At 29.2% G+C, this 16,390-nt stretch overlaps 3 protein-coding genes across 5 annotated transcripts; 2 read left to right on the forward strand and 1 right to left on the reverse strand.

Annotated features, from left to right (window-relative positions):
* Nucleotides 1–1,734: 1,734 nt before the first annotated feature.
* LOC122569739 (ubiquitin carboxyl-terminal hydrolase 36) lies at nt 1,735–7,169 on the forward strand. 3 transcript variants are annotated; one of them, XM_043731257.1, is made up of 8 exons: nt 1,735–1,921; nt 2,912–3,454; nt 3,564–3,671; nt 3,780–4,006; nt 4,090–4,488; nt 4,564–5,483; nt 5,604–5,740; nt 6,283–7,169. In XM_043731257.1, exons 2-8 carry the CDS (start codon nt 2,959–2,961, stop codon nt 6,621–6,623), a joined length of 2,628 nt encoding a protein of 875 aa, XP_043587192.1. In that variant the 5' UTR covers nt 1,735–1,921; nt 2,912–2,958; the 3' UTR covers nt 6,624–7,169. The 3 variants fall into 3 exon arrangements, with proteins under 3 accessions (XP_043587192.1, XP_043587193.1, XP_043587194.1); XM_043731258.1 differs by having other exon boundaries at nt 1,735–1,912; XM_043731259.1 differs by lacking the exon at nt 1,735–1,921 and adding an exon at nt 1,949–2,160.
* Nucleotides 7,170–7,355: 186 nt separating this feature from the next.
* On the forward strand, nt 7,356–10,117 carry LOC122569125. The gene is made up of 3 exons (XM_043729670.1): nt 7,356–9,370; nt 9,531–9,749; nt 9,820–10,117. Exons 1-3 carry the CDS (start codon nt 9,227–9,229, stop codon nt 10,099–10,101), a joined length of 645 nt encoding a protein of 214 aa, XP_043585605.1. The 5' UTR covers nt 7,356–9,226; the 3' UTR covers nt 10,102–10,117.
* Nucleotides 10,118–10,265: 148 nt separating this feature from the next.
* On the reverse strand, nt 10,266–16,159 carry LOC122569124 (vacuolar protein sorting-associated protein 8 homolog). Its single transcript, XM_043729669.1, has 15 exons — nt 15,999–16,159; nt 15,408–15,686; nt 15,023–15,316; nt 14,720–14,938; nt 14,466–14,645; nt 14,138–14,383; nt 13,897–14,037; nt 13,381–13,836; nt 12,530–13,275; nt 11,927–12,314; nt 11,688–11,855; nt 11,472–11,619; nt 11,164–11,404; nt 10,872–11,085; nt 10,266–10,766 (listed from the first exon to the last, which is right to left on the reverse strand). The coding sequence occupies exons 1-15, from the start codon at nt 16,077–16,079 to the stop codon at nt 10,665–10,667; spliced, it is 3,903 nt and encodes a 1,300-aa protein (XP_043585604.1). The 5' UTR covers nt 16,080–16,159; the 3' UTR covers nt 10,266–10,664.
* Between the last annotated feature and the right edge of the window lie 231 nt (nt 16,160–16,390).

Raw genomic sequence — 16,390 nt, forward strand, 5'->3', positions numbered from 1 at the left:
AATACACTATCGTATTGCCGATTAGTACACGTAATCGAGAAAGTTTTATCGATAAGCTTAAAACTAGAAGTATCACAATAACGTTTACGGAATAATGATAAAACGTTCACGATGGCGTAACTTTTCATCGTTATGTCCGTGATAAATCCATTCAACGTTGTCTCCATAATTCAACATTGCTATATATCATTTTGCAATCACAAATTTCAAAGCACATGGTAAAAAGAATTCCAAAGTTACGTAAATTTTTCGTTACTATTAGTGAGTTGCTCCTCCATTTAAATAATATAGTTAAACGCTAATGATTAATAAAAATGGCTCTCAAGAACCAACTGGGATAAAGCAAACTTTTCCTATGAAAAGTTTAGTCTGTTTTATCACTGCCAGAGAGTATTTGAAAAATAACGTAGACTTCCTAAAGAAAAAGTATGATTAAGAATATAAACATAGATCGATCAGTTTCATCACTTTCGAATAAAGGAATCTTGATCGAGTTGATATACTAGTTTGTTTAATGCATGCATGCTTGTAACAAGGTTCTGATTTTTTTTTTTTTTTTAAATAAAAGAAGAAATGGACTTTTATTGCACAAATTATTTTGGCATAATATATTAATAAAAAAGCAGGAATAAAAGGAAGAAAGTAAAATTAACCAGATATCGATGTTCCCTTTCGCCATCGTAAACGTATTAAAACTTCTACTAATGGCTATTACACATTATAAATATTTTATCTGGAATATTATTACCTTGTCGCTTGAAAGTTGTGTTAATCTGTATATTTTGTAAGCAAAGATTATCGATAGCAATTAATAAAGATACTATTACGACAGAAAATATGGTTCTAATTGTCATAAAATGAAGAAACATTTAAAAATACATAATATGTTTAAAATTTAAACGAATAGTGATCATTACTTAATTGTACGAAACATTGTCTATTGGAAACAGAAGAATTTATTATATACATATATATATATATATATATATATACGTATATATATATATATAACATTTCTTAATTAACTGTAGAAATATAATTAATAATAAATTTTACTGAAGATCAAACCCAATTAACGAACTCGTAAATAGTAAAAATATTAATAAATAACAAATTTTTGTTATTTACTATATCGTTTTTGGTAGTATAAATAACATATAATTTACACATTACATACAAAACGTAAAACAAAAGATATACTTTTCTAAATAGGCTTTATCTTCATGATTCTTAAATAAGTTTTTAATATAAAATATTCCTCATATACGTAAAAATATATATGTAGTATATTATATATACTCGAATAAATATACTATTAACAAAAATAGTAAGTTAATTACTAATTTATATTTTGACTTTAAAAAACCCAAGTATTATCGATAGTTCCCAATTATAATTTGTACTGTAATTATAAGCACTACGGAAATTTGAGATCGAAAATACGTAAATGAAAACTTACTTTATTTTTGCTCAATTAGCTTAAATTTTTAAATGCACTTATATACACACATATTTCAGCGATAAATAATAAAAATATTTATGAACTTCATTCTTGTCATGTACGATTAAAATTATAAAATTGGGGAAAATATTGTCAAAATTTTTGAAGAATTACAAAATGAAAGCTGTACATGTGAATTTCATACAAATGTAATTCATGGAAACCAAGCTTTAGACTCGTGGCGCCTTCACGGTCGAATACACAGCATCTCCGATAGCATCACAGAACCCAAGGGAAACAGTTTAATGGCTACCGTTGTAATTGCAAATGGCTGACATAATGATAGAGGATGGGTCTTGATTTCGCATGCCCAAAACTAACAGTTTTAAAAATGCCGTGTAATATTCACACGTGCTAATTTGAATAGTGTTTCTTGTTGAAATTATTGTCATAATTATACATGAATTAAACGTAAGTGGGGTAAGTGTAACAAAGTACGCGGGAAAAAAATGACTCGTGGCCGGAGACACGCGCCCTCAGTTAAACTCATCCGGTAACCGTTTCGAGGCACGTAGCGCGTGGAATTTCGAATTAATCGATAGCATTGTGATTCTACGTGGTCGTGGTCACCAAATATCGTTTATAATGTAAAATGTGTTACAATACCGTTGATAAAAAATATTTGTATAAGATATAACGTATATAATCATCAGGAGAAGGTAAACAATGAATCTGTTGGCGCGGTATCTATTGCACGCCGCGTGCTTTTAGTGTACTTTGTTAAAGGTTCGGTGTGATGTCGTGTAATTACATGAAACATTTCACGTAATTTCGCCTGTTCTTTCATCGTATCGAGAAATTCGTATATATCGTTGCTTCAATCCATCGTAAATAGTGCTTTCATAAATGAATTAATAGTGAAATTAACCCTTTTGACTCGGTATCTACGAAGCAGTGTATTTGTAGTAGATACATATCTTAAGTGAGAAAGAAGGAAATGTTTGATTGTTGTATCGTAGAAAATTTTATTTGCTTTTAAAACTTTTCTCCGAGTGATCTATCTAATAATTATATTATTTTATTATGTGTTATAAAAAAATCTTGATTCTTTCTGTGCTTGATTACAAAATTTTGTAAATTATTTATTTTTTCCATAATATTCGTTATCTGAATACCATATTGACTAGAAAAAATGTAAAAAATCTGAGTTTTTTAAATGTATTTATTAATGTTAAAGTTAATATGTAAATATGCATTCACTAGTATAATTTGCATACTCATTTATATAGTATAAGATATTGCTTCTCGCTCATGTAAGAATTTTATGTTCTTAAACATTGCATGCATATTGCAAAAAATAATATTAAATATTAATATTATTTTTATCTTTTGATATCTTTAATCTTAATAATAGAATAGGTATATTATTTAATATAGTTATTTCATTCTTACATATTCTTTTGTACATAGGGAATCAAATAACAAAACCTTTTAATATAAAGTAAACTAAAGTGAAAATGCCTGCTGTAAGCATTTGTGACCCAGTTGCGGCCACTCTTCGTCGTACATTGGAAACTAATCAGTCCAAAACATCAGATGACTTAACAGCAAATTTAGTTACCAGTGCATCAAGAATTCTTCAGTCAGAAATTCAATATAAAGAAGTTGATGATTATCAAACAACAATTCTAGATCAACTTAAAGCAAAATACATTGTATTAAGTTTACCGAATTCTGAAAACTCAGATGATAAAATAAAGGATGGTGCAAATTATATAAAGAAAAATGAAAAAATATCTAAAGGACTCAGCTTGCCAGAGCCAACAGTTACTTTATATTCTCCAAAGAAAGTTAGCCTAGGGTGGAAGGGTACATTTCCTGTTGGGGCTGGCATGTATAATGTTGGAAATACATGCTATTTAAATAGTACTCTTCAAGCTCTGTTTCATGTACCAGCGCTTGTAAATTGGTTATTGTCAGACTCTCATCATACATCAAAGTGTGAACAAAATGGTAGGTTATTAAAATTTATAATTTACTTTACCATATTCTACACATTTTTAAGAAATGAAATTATAATCCCACAGTTTTGTATCGTATTGTGATAATAGGTTAATTTTAGATGGAGGTGGAGAATGCCTTACATGTGCAGTGGCTAAGACTTTACAATCTAGTCACCAAAAATCAGGATGTGCTATCAAGCCATTCTACATATATAACAAATTAAAACGTAAGTATTAAATAATTATAAAATGTTAATCAATTACTATTAAAACTTATATGTTTGTTATATACATATATATAGATATATATATATATATCTTATTTTTTCTATTAGTTATTTGTCGAACCATGGTGCCAGGGCAACAAGAAGATGCTCATGAGTTTTTACGTTATTTATTAGAAGGCATGGAAAAAGCCTACTTAGCAAGACACAAAGCTAGTAAACTAGACAGCTATTCTAAAGAAACAACACCTATCAACCAAATTTTTGGTGGTTATATTCGTACTGAAGTAAAGTGTCTACAATGTCGACATGTTTCCACTACTTTTCAACACTTTCAAGTATATATAATATACAGCTTTTCTAATAATCATGCTATTGATTAAGTATACAATAAACTAAATATGTTTTCAATTTTCTGCAGGACTTATTAGTTGATATACGTAAAGCAAGCACTTTGGATGAAGCATTAAGTAGCTATTTTAGCCGCGAGCAACTAGATAACAATGATTACAAATGTGAAGCTTGCAAAAGAAGAGTTCCTGCTACGAAACAATTTAGCTTAGAACGACCCCCTAAAGTGCTTTGTGTGCAATTAAAAAGATTCAGCGTTCTAGGAGGAAAAATATCTAAACATATAGGTTTCAAGCAAACTATAGATATGGGCCCTTATCTTTGGAAAGAACCAGGGGAACCTACGCAGTCACTTACATATAAGCTTATGTCAATAGTTACACATATGGGTCCATCAGTTAATTGCGGGCATTATACTGCAGTTGCAAAAGTCTCAACAGGCCAATATTATTCCTTTGATGATTCTTGTGTATGTATTAACAATATGTCTTTATTTGTAAAATATCGAACTTACTGTTAATACCAAAAATTCGTTTGTATATAGGTTCGTCCACTTAGTTTGAGTAATGTATTCAGTACAAATGCTTACATAATGATCTTTGAAATGGAACAACAAACGCAATCTCAGGTTCAAGCTCAACAAACTGTCAAATTAAATGGTACAATGACTGTGAACAACACATTATCTTCATCAGGAAGCCCTATGAATAAAACTATAACTCCCAAGGCATCAACATCTGGATTACACTCATTAAATGGATTAATCAATGGCACATCAATTAGTAAAGATAGCACAGATAATTCAGAAACGAATTTACAGATATCAACAAATAAAAATGCGGGACTTCAATTTAATACCCAAAAAAGCACGAATTTTATCGGGCCACAGTTACCACAAAAATTACAAGATAAGTCTCAACCAAGATTAATTATGCATATTAAAAATGGGAAAATTTTGAATGGAAATAGCTTAGTTCCTTATGATGGATCTAGTGAAGAAGAAGATGTTAGTTCTATTGGAACATTAAAAAATCATACAAATTCAAATACGCTTGCAAAAACAAACACTTCTGCTAGTACTACTAATGGTACACAGAAATGTTCCCTGACAAAAAATGGTTCCCCTAAAGTAAATCTTAATGTATCAAAGACAAATGGTAGTAGTGTATCTCAGAATCAAAGTAATGTAACGCAATGTACAAAAACACAAAATGGTTCTAGCTGTAGTACCATTACAAGTACAATAAAGTATCAAAATGGTAAATCAGAAACAAATGGTAAGACAGAAAATAGTAATAATAATAGCAAAAGTAAGTGGCATCAATCTGTTAGAAAAACAGGACAGGACGATAAAGTAATTACAAAAGCTTCAAGCAGTAGTATGAAAGGTTGGCAAGTTTCAAAGGATACATCTTTTTCTGCTACATCAACTGTAACACCAAACGGATGGTCCGTGACTGATAAGTAAGTTGTATTTTATTTTTGATATAATGTTATTAAAAAAGCAATATAAATTAAGCATTATAATTCTAACAAATTTAATTCAACGATATTTAATATACATATTTAAACATTTTCTCATAGGGAAGATATCCATAAAATTAGTCAAAATAATAGCACGCCGAGTGCTGCAGCTTTAAGAGATTTCAATGGAACAAATCGTTCCGATACGGTTTCCCATTTATTAAAGATGTCTCACCGTGGTTATGGCAGTTCTTCGGGTCAGTACAACAAAAGAATTCTATTGAAGAACCAATTGAATCCAGCTGCTTTCCCTTCAAAATCCTCATCAACCTATTGTGCGCCCATGCGTCCTAAGTCCAAAAATTCTACATAAAGCAATAGAATAAACATACAAGAAGCGAAAATTCTTATTCGCTCAAATGTTTTGAAACCAAAAATCCCGTCAATAACTTTAATAAAAATGATAATAAAATAATAATGGTAATAAAAAAATACTAGAAAAAAAAGAATAACTTTTCAGTGATAAATTGTTGATATTATAAAACATTATGAGCTATTGTTAATCCCTAAATTAAAAGTATTTGTTTTGTTACACTTCTGCTAAGTCGGTAATAATAAAAAGTACATTTTGTGATTTATTAAAAAAATTATGTTAAGTGTTAAAGTAACACTATTAAATGACAAAAATATTAAAAACTGTGTACAAATATTTTTATTCTAAAAATTTACTGATAAAATAATGTCATTTTCTTATCAAACGAAATAGTGAGTACTAAAGTATATGCTTGTTTGTTTACAGTTGCAAATTGGAATGGTAACAGAACACACTTAGATAGGGAAGTTGATAATGATAGAAGGGAAGAACGTAAGCGACATTTCAATGCAGATGATGAAGAAATAGATCGTGGCCGAGTCAAGAAAGTAAAAGATCATCGAACGTATGAAGAAAGAAGTAACTCGGGGTATAATCCTTTCCAGGAATATCAAAATGGCAAAACGTGGAACCGATCTCTTGGTGGTTATTACCGGAGACATTACTATAATACTTCCAATAATGCACGACCACGGCATGGCAGAAATTATAGGCCTTCGCATTACAGATATCATAATCATTCTCGTGCACATTGGCAACGAGAATAAAATAAAAAAGATAAGTTGTTGAGAAAAAATTTCGAAAGCAATCCAACGTCGAAAGACTTCGTTAGGTTTCAATTACTAAAGCAAATTATAATTTTTCAATACGTTAAAATTAAAATAAAGATGTGGCAGTGTTGATTTAGATAATGAATGTTGGACATAATAAATATTAAACATTCATTATCTAAACTGCATCGTAACAACCATGCATGTTCCTGACAGAGTCTTCATGTACTCTATTGTTGTTTGTAGCTCACGTACGTATGTGGACATTGTACTACACAGTACAACGGGGGATGAGTATCAATAACTCCACCAATCTTGTGTTCAGTATGAACGGAGCAAAATTTATTATAAAATTGTACTATACTATAAGTGTGTTATTAATTTAGAGTGCGTATTAAAGAAATATATGTATGGATGCAATGTTTAAAAGTTTAAACAGTATATAGCTAAGTGTTTAAAATTTTCTTGTTGACTTTCTTATATTTTAGTTATGGTCATAAAATTATGTTCTTATTTAATTTAAAGTAACTTTCATATTGCATAACAATGTAAAAATTTTTAATAAGTATTTTACACTAATCTTATATTACTTATATTGATACTATTGTTGAATTAAAATTATAAACGCAATATTCGACATATATGTGTATATATATATATGTATAACAATATTATAATATAACAATATAACAATAGTATATATTATTATTATTATTATTATATAATAATATAACAATAGTAATATATATATATATATACACTCGCTGTTTAATTGTTTATAGAATTTGATAAGTGTCCATACATTTTCAGACAAAAAAAGAATACATGTTAATTAACAAAAAATAAAGTTATGTATAAAAATAAATTAATTTTAACGAGACGAAGATAAAATTAAATGAAAGAAAATATTTTGAAAATTTTATGTCAACATCATCTTTCATTTATGGTATAATAATCCGTCCTTTGTTTTAATTAACAAAGATACTCCTCCCTCATCGAGCTGTAACAAAAAACATTCAATTAAGCAGTCAATCTTGCTCGATCAAGAAACGTCGTCTTTGTCATCGCTTACTGAAGAGAAATATATTCATAATAATTACAATGATTAATTAGTAAGTGAATGATTTCTCTTAACATGGTGAATGTGCATACTTGTGAATACATGTAACTTCAATTCTCTCTTTTTTTTTTTTAACATAATTATATATATTATATACAGGTAATTCCAGAGTGTTTGTGGAACTTGTGAATAATCGAGTGAAGAGTGTTTAATGGTAATGGATTAATAGTATCAAGTTATTGAAATATTAGTTTAAAAAGGAAAGAAATTGTAAATTACATATATAAGTGTAGAATTTTAATATTATGGATTTTTCATAGAGCATTAAAAATTGCAAAGCCATAGATAATTTGTTAAGCCAAGGATAAAAAAAAGCTGGCTTTTTCGCCTGCTCGTTATATATAATACCTCGTTATATTATTCTACAAATTAAGTATTAGTCAAAAAAAAAAAAGAGATAAGCAACCATACGTTAAGATCTGATGATTGTTACAGATTTTATGGTACTTGATATTTTTCAGAAGATATATGACTTGGACATACATGCTGAACCTGTATCTTTATCCAAGATATTAGTCGCAATTGAATAATCACATTAGCTTGATATTGCGGTGAATACAATATAATTACCGTAATATAGCCTTAAATTAAGCACCATGTTATTACATGCTCTAAAATATAATAACAATGGTTTCTGCATTGTATAAATTCATGTATCGTTTGAAGAATGAGATTTGAAGTTCTATAAAATCGGTACATCTGATACTGTAAACGTATGTGATATTGCTCTGTACATAAGTGAACAACAACAAACACCAGATTTAATTTATGTATTATGTATTACAAATAAAACGGAAATTGTCATTTGTACAACATTCAAACTATCGATACAAACAGAGTGAGATGGACGTTAAATCCATAGAAACCAATTCATTTATACTATAAAGGAAAGAAAAAGACTATCGCGTTTTCGAGCGAAGATAATATAATCTGTAGATGCACGTAATGTATTTTTATTTTCATCTTGTATTCTTATAATTTGTTAAAAGGTAATCCTTCATACATATTTCTTCATTTACTCCATCATCTTGAAATGGAGTGTCTGATGAAAAGGGAAGAGTCTTCGTCTAGCGAACTCATAAAAACACTCGAAAAAAATGTGAGTAAGCAATTTGACCCTTTCATGCTTGAAATATATTCATATTAATTATTACCATTAGTTTTATTTAAATTAGTTTTTAAATTACCAATATAAAAGTTTTTAAAAATTTCACGCGTATTATATACTGATTTCGAAGATGCATTTTTTTATTGTTTAGCATGAAAGAGTCAAATAATAAAAAAAATTAACAATGATTAATGAATATTGGAAAAAAAAGATGAAAAAGTGCATTACTGTTTACTTGAAAAACTGATTTTAAAAAATGTAAATAAAGATGAGCAACACAACATAGCACTGTTAACATTTATTTAGGTAGCGATCTTAAAAATAGAAAATCACTATAATTCAAAGATCAGTTACGAATTGGATGTTAAACTCATGTACTTCCATAACGCATCACGTAATCTCGCGGATAAACTTGAATCTTTATGGAAATTAGCTGAAGCGCATCAACCAACGGAAAATGAAATAAAACAATTTGCTGATCAAATTGCAGGTTTATGGACTTCTATAAATCGTCAGGTAATATTTATTTTACTATTAAACAATTTTTTTTCATACTCGAAACTACGTTTCTTCACTTTTTATATTTATTTAATTTTAATCTCACTCTGTTATTGCGAAATAAAATATTTTGCTGGAGAAATATAGAAATTCTAAAATAATTTAACTATATGTATAGATTTATGAAAAATATTCTAAAATACGAATGGGTAGTGGAACATTGCACGGAGTACCATTATCAATAATTCTTAATAAAATAAAAAAAGAAATTATTCTATTCAAAGTATCATTACAACGTCATGAATCTATTTATGATCAAGAACATATATTAAAAGGATACAAGTTAATTACCAAAAGTGAAAAATTTATAAGCAGCTTACAAAAATGTGATAGCAAGGTAAAACTTGCTTAATATTTTACTAGTATAAATATTAATATTTAATATAAATTATTTTTTCAAATTACAGTTGCAACAACTCTTATGCATATCAAATATTATGCCACGTCTTATAAAATTACAATCTGCGATTGATAAATATGTTACCACTATTGAATTACTACCTACAAGGAGTTTTCCTGCATATGACTTAAGTGCCTTTTCATTAGTTGCAAAATTATTGACTGGGGAATTACTTGGTTATGAATCAATTGATCCTAGTTATGTTCTAACGGAAAATATGCCTAAAAAGCCTGTTTTTATTATCAAAAACGTTAAACGCAAATCGATTCATCCATATTATCCAACATAAAATATATTTATAATATGTACAGTCTTACATATGAAATATTTAAAATGTTTTCAAAATGAACTATTGTATCTAGGATAATGTACATAAATATTAATAGTAAATAATGACTTTATATAATTAATTAATTATTATCTTTATTTACTTAATGACTGATATTTGGCAACGTGCTGCACATTGGGCAAATGGAATTTACATCGATAAAAGTATACAAGTCCTTATCAATACTATACACAATATAGCTATATTAATTTACAATATACAAACATACAATATTTGAATCCTGCTAAGCAGAAAAATATCTTAAATACCACAGTTCCAGAAATAGTGAAAAATATGGATGGCGTATTTTTATGTATGTAAAAGGAAGCCTTGATAAAAACAAATATAATTTAATTTTGCATATAAAATATGATAACAGAACAATCTAATTGTTCATGGAATGAAAAATAAGAGATCCAATGTAATATATAATACATGTATAACACGCAGCAGTCATTTCTACTAACAGACTGTTACACACCAGGGGTAAGTGTGATATTAAATTGTGATATTCAAAGACTAGATTAAAAAATACCCTCAAGATCCGGTAAGGAAGTAGGTGGTGCAAGTCTTAAAGAAAGATCTTTATTACGCATAAATTCTGGTGGTAGAATTTGTTTATGTTCCTACAAAACAACAAATTTAAATTTTACTATAAAAATATCAACGATATCTTAATAATATATATGTATGATATATTTATTTAGAAACGAAATCAATATATTACTTACATGGAATGATTTAGTAGTATGTGTGATATTAGTAACAATAGGTGCCCATCCCTTAGACTTTAAACATTTATAACAAGATTTAGGTTCTCCTAAACATTCCGAATGAAAACCATGCCCACAACTGAAAACTATTATATATTCCGTACATTGTGATAACAAATGTCTACATATTGAGCAGATTACCGATACGCTTGCACAAGCTCTCCCTGCATCCCTAAAAAATATAAAAATGTTAGTATTAAATAACTATTACGTTAGTATTAAAAAATTACTTATATGGACTTATACATACCTAAGTGACTTTTTCAGTGCCTTGTGAAGCTCCAAACTGACCAAACGTGCAGTAGTTTCAACTAAAGTTTGTTCATATCGGGAATGTGTAAGTACTCCAGATAATAATTTTCTTATGTCACCTATTGTTCCACTTGTCGCCAATGGATGTTTCAATATTTGTTCCAATACGGTCGATAATGCTGTTGTTCCACTAAGAAATTCTAGCGCAATTCTTAATAACTTTCCGCTTAATTTTTCAACTGTAATTTCGTTAGATAATTAGAAAGTATTATTTACGATTTGCCATTATGTCAAAATGTACCATACCTTCTTTGTTAGTACTATTTGAATGTGTTTGAAGTATAGTTTCCACAAGTGGCATCCAATCTAAATTTCCTGCAGATCGTCTGCATATTCCTGCTAGTTGTATTGCACTGTGAATTGATGCATTTTCTGATACTTTGTTCTGACGATACTAAAAGTAAATATTGTTAAAGTAGAAAGTAATAATTAATATTATTACATTATTTTCATACAATATACCAATTCTAAATTATTTTGAAATTCTTTCAAAAGAATATCAAACGCATCCTGATAATTTCCCAATTTTTCTAACATTACTGCTTCAGCATCTTTGTGATTCGCTTTCTGAACTATTTGCAATGCTTCATTTAGTCTACAACCATGAAATCCTTGAATATGTTCAACAACCTAAATTTAAAAAAATAATTAAAGTCAATAATATATTTCAATATCTATCTATAGTACAAAATTTTACTAACATGGTCTGGTTGTAATTTACACATTAATTCCAAATATTTTTCTAACATTTCAGTTGTAAGCTCTAACATGATATCTTCTTCTTTGTATTGTACTATTTGATATAAAGCTTCTAGTAAAGTATATTGTAAGGTTGGAGTATTTTCTAGTATTTGTAAAATTTCAGAAACGTTGTTTTGCAAATGTGTTGCTATCAACATAGCAAATTGATTTGCATTAATTCCCACTAGAGCTACGGCATTTGCCATTATGACTAATTGCAACGAATTTGAAGAAAGATGTTTTAACCAGAGCCAAATATCATGATGTCTAGATGGATGCAGTATCATACATTTACAAACTGCTATCCAATTTTCTCTGGCGCTATACAGCAACTCCGCAACACGCATACTGTAACATTATATACTGCGATACAAGTTACTATGTATGATGCTATTAATATTAATAATGCTATATAATTTCTCGGAATGTAATATTGACAGGTACACTATAATATTTTTTTTATTATGACTATATTCTATCTAGCTAATAAAAACGTGGTACACAATCAAAATTAAATAATGGTATACATGTGTAAAGTTTTATATTTATATACATATACTTACAAATTGGCTCTTTCTGCTAAATTAAGTAAAGTATTATCCGATATATTACGCAATTTTTTTGAACGCAATAATCCCAGTATTGCGCTTTCTTTATCAGTCTTAAGCTCGTTTGATGATCCCATACTTGAATCAGTACATAATATTTCTATCATTTTATTTAACATACTAGGTTCTAAATTAACAGTATTTTCTGCAACTTCATTAGCTATAAATATAAGAACTAAATTTCTTTGTTCATCAGTAATATAATCAGGATTCCTTGGACTTAACGGTGTGCTAGGCATAACGATATTTAATAATATATCTATGAGTCTTTGCCGTTGTCTGAGACCCATCTCAGACGTAAATTCCGGCTCCTGGAAGGCAATTGCTATCACGTCGAGGAATCCTTTTGCGTCAAACTGTAGCAAAGTTCTTAGATACGGATATTGTCTTTCTGTATCATTAGCCAAACTCGAATGCTGTGAAAGCAATGCCCTTAATACATCTGTTTTTGCTCTTTGGGACATACCCTCGGGAAGTTCATCTCTGGGAAAACCACGACCGGCAAGACAGCAACTAGCATAGACCAAAAGTGCATTGCCAAGTTGTATACTATCTCGAGTTAACGAATCCTTTGAATTCGTTAACATATTTTGTAATATCGGTACTAATTGATGAATTGAAGCAGTAAAGTCACCTAATGCCGTCGTTTGAAGATGTATTAAAGCTTCCCAGAGACCTCGTTGCCGACAAAGTGTTGTTACCTATAATATTTTTAGATACAAGTAAGTACTTTTAGATTGAATTTTCATAGATTACTTTTTTTAATCAAATAAAAACATTAAAAAGATATAAATATATTTACTTACTTGATGGATATCTAAACAATCAACATCTAATAACACTATAATTGCTTGAAGCGAATCTACTTTTTCTTCTTGATCGTAAAGGGTAACTAGCTGTTGAGCTATTAATGGTGGTAGTCGCGGTCGTAAACTCCCATCCAATAAAGGATTTTCGAGAGCATGTAAATAACTCGCTTTTAATCCTTCGGACTCCGAAACTAAATCCCATAATTTCCCAAATAATAAATCTGTATTTTCTAGTTGTATACAATAATCTACACAAGTTGTGACTATTTCAAATTCTGCATTTTCGTCTGCAAGACAGTGATTCAATTCTTCCATATATTGAATCAAAACTTGACATACTTTATCACGAGCTATTTGTTTTCGACGTTGTTTCGAACCACGTAGACCAACAACTGCTTTCCCTTTATCTTGATAAAAAGAAAGTCCTAAAGCTAATGCTTCTGGATATCTTCTCTGAAATGACAAAATATATAATAAAGTAAAAAATTATATAATTCCAATATATGTACGAACCTGCATCGTTAAATGTCGCAATCGTTCAGTCCATGTCCGTATACAGACTACATGTAAACTTTTGGTACCCAATAGTAAAAGTTGAGTACCAAATGTTACAACAGTATTATAACATGCTCTTTCACCAGCCAATGCCATTGCCTGTAGTTTTATAAAACAAAACAGTGTGATTATCAACCTAAATTTGATAGATTATTGATCTAAATTTGATAATTAAATAGTACAATGATTTGATTAATACCTTTGAAACATTTCCACCAGTGGACAGACCTTTGAAATGGCTAGATGCATATGAAATACCAACACGACTCATATCTAAAGTTTCCAAGTTATCCTGTGCTCTTACATCTAATAAATGTAATCTTTCTTGAGTATCCAATACTGCTAATGATCTCGGATTTAACCATCGTAAGTTACTTATTGTATATGGAAGAGTCATTCTTCTTAAGGGAGATAATTTTACTCTTGAACCAGCTTCAGTACATACCTAATAAAAAAATTTTATCAATATATATTTATTAGCAATACAGTTGTTTAATAAATAGAATTATGTTATATAAACTGTATACTTGATAAAAATGAACCACGTCATCTCTTGCAAGAGCCAGAACAGGATCAATTACACGAGAAGCATCTGCTGCTTGTATGACAACAAGCTGCCAAGATAGTTGTGGTGGTGCTATAGGTGCACCAGATAAAGGATGAGTTAACACAACACGCATTCGTGGTCTTATGCAAACTACTATTACCTACAAAATTCAAATAATATAAGATTATATGTATACTACAGATATCAAAATCTTTTTTAGCAATAGATAAAAACCTTTGATAATGTTGCCATTGCCACTAAGGTATAATTTTTCAGGGCATGTGACGGCAGATGATTCAATAACAATGGTTCTAATGTACACACTTCACCTCTAGATCCACTAAATAAACACCTGCTATCACAGCCTCTTACACCCATAACCCTTGTAAAATTTAATTCAAAAACGGATCCACCACTATCACTACATAATGCTACCTTTGGTGAATCTGTAAACTATACAGAAATACATTGTTTTTTAGTAGTGAAAATTTCACACAGTTATATGTCAAATATTGAAATGTTATGAGATAATCTCACTTTAACATGTAACACAGCTGTATCAAGAGGATGTACATCAGTAAGTGTCCTTAATACTTTTCCATTAGAACTATCTATCATTAATATATGTCCTCTAGCAAATCCAGCTAATATCCTGCTTCCATCATGATTGAAACATAATGCAGATACAGATCCTTGGTGCCTTGCTTCCTGATCACACCATCTTAATGTCTGTGAAGAATCAAAACCTAATACCAGACCATGACTAGTTCCAACTACTAACATATTCCCTCCAGCAGCAACCGCACTTGCTAACCCAGCGTTAACCTTCTCCTATACAGAAAAAAAAAAAAACAATTAAAGACAATATATTATAAACTCAACGTAATTATAGATTTTTTGTAAAGAAAATATTTTCCCTCACACTAGCTGATATAATTTGTGACGATATTCCTTTTAATATAACATGTCTCAAAATAGCACCAGAGGACGTTGGTTGTGAAGCTTTGTTTGATTTATTTAAAGAGTTTAAGGATAAATGGCTCCCAACACTTGTCGTTTCACTACTCCCTAGCTTTTCACCTGATGTTAAACCAAAGTCATCATCTGTTCCAGATAATGATGCACAATCAGGTTCTGTCAATATACTTTCTAAGGAGGGTAATTCTTCCACAGCTGGTATAGCATATTCTGTGTTATCCAACTAAAATTATAAAATATATATAACTCCAATAAATTTGGCAATAAAATATGATAATTTAGGTAATAATATAATTAAATTTAATAGAGTAAAGTGAGAACGTAAGTTAAAGTAAAATAATAAGAAGGAAGTATATAATAGATTTCAATATCAACAAAGTAAAATGAAATAAAATAATTGCAATTTCTACATGTTATACTAAGTTTATAAACATACTAAAACAGTAATAGAATAAGAGAGTTATGAGAACATAACCTGAAAATTAGAAATTTTATAATGTACTTAAACATTTCTATAGCGAATATAATTAATTACCTCTTCGATATCTAAATTAATAACCTCTGTTGCGAGGTATTCTTGAGACCCAGCATCCGACCCCAACCCATTTTCAGCCATTTTTTATCCCACCTGTCATTCCACAGCTGATACACGTAAATATAGCGGCCACTCATTAAGCTATAGGACATATACAATGATAGAATCTACTGTATATATGTACATATGCATATGCAATTTACAGTATTTTTTATATTCATACATTTGATACTTTTTTTTATACATATATATACGTACATATACATTAATCATTGATTTAATTAATTATCTTTATAGAAAATTTTATAATTTAGTTTTAAATTTATACATGAAGAAACATTAAAAGTCTTTTGATTTACATAGTATTTAAATTTAAACATTTTAATTTTTAA

This window comes from Bombus pyrosoma, linkage group LG7 (assembly GCF_014825855.1).
Source record: "Bombus pyrosoma isolate SC7728 linkage group LG7, ASM1482585v1, whole genome shotgun sequence".
NCBI lineage: Eukaryota > Metazoa > Arthropoda > Insecta > Hymenoptera > Apidae > Bombus > Bombus pyrosoma.

Coding starts and splice junctions, on each gene's coding strand:
- LOC122569739 (XM_043731257.1), top strand. CDS start 2,959: ATGCCTGCTGTAAGCATTTGTGACCCAGTTGCGGCCACTCTTCGTCGT. Junction 5,484..5,603: donor GGATGGTCCGTGACTGATAA/GTAAGTTGTATT, acceptor ATTTTCTCATAG/GGAAGATATCCATAAAATTA. Junction 5,741..6,282: donor TGGTTATGGCAGTTCTTCGG/GTCAGTACAACA, acceptor GTTTGTTTACAG/TTGCAAATTGGAATGGTAAC.
- LOC122569125 (XM_043729670.1), top strand. CDS start 9,227: ATGTACTTCCATAACGCATCACGTAATCTCGCGGATAAACTTGAATCT. Junction 9,371..9,530: donor GGACTTCTATAAATCGTCAG/GTAATATTTATT, acceptor CTATATGTATAG/ATTTATGAAAAATATTCTAA. Junction 9,750..9,819: donor TACAAAAATGTGATAGCAAG/GTAAAACTTGCT, acceptor TTCAAATTACAG/TTGCAACAACTCTTATGCAT.
- LOC122569124 (XM_043729669.1), bottom strand. CDS start 16,079: ATGGCTGAAAATGGGTTGGGGTCGGATGCTGGGTCTCAAGAATACCTC. Junction 13,837..13,896: donor TGCGACATTTAACGATGCAG/GTTCGTACATAT, acceptor TTGTCATTTCAG/AGAAGATATCCAGAAGCATT. Junction 11,620..11,687: donor TTCAAAATAATTTAGAATTG/GTATATTGTATG, acceptor ATTTACTTTTAG/TATCGTCAGAACAAAGTATC.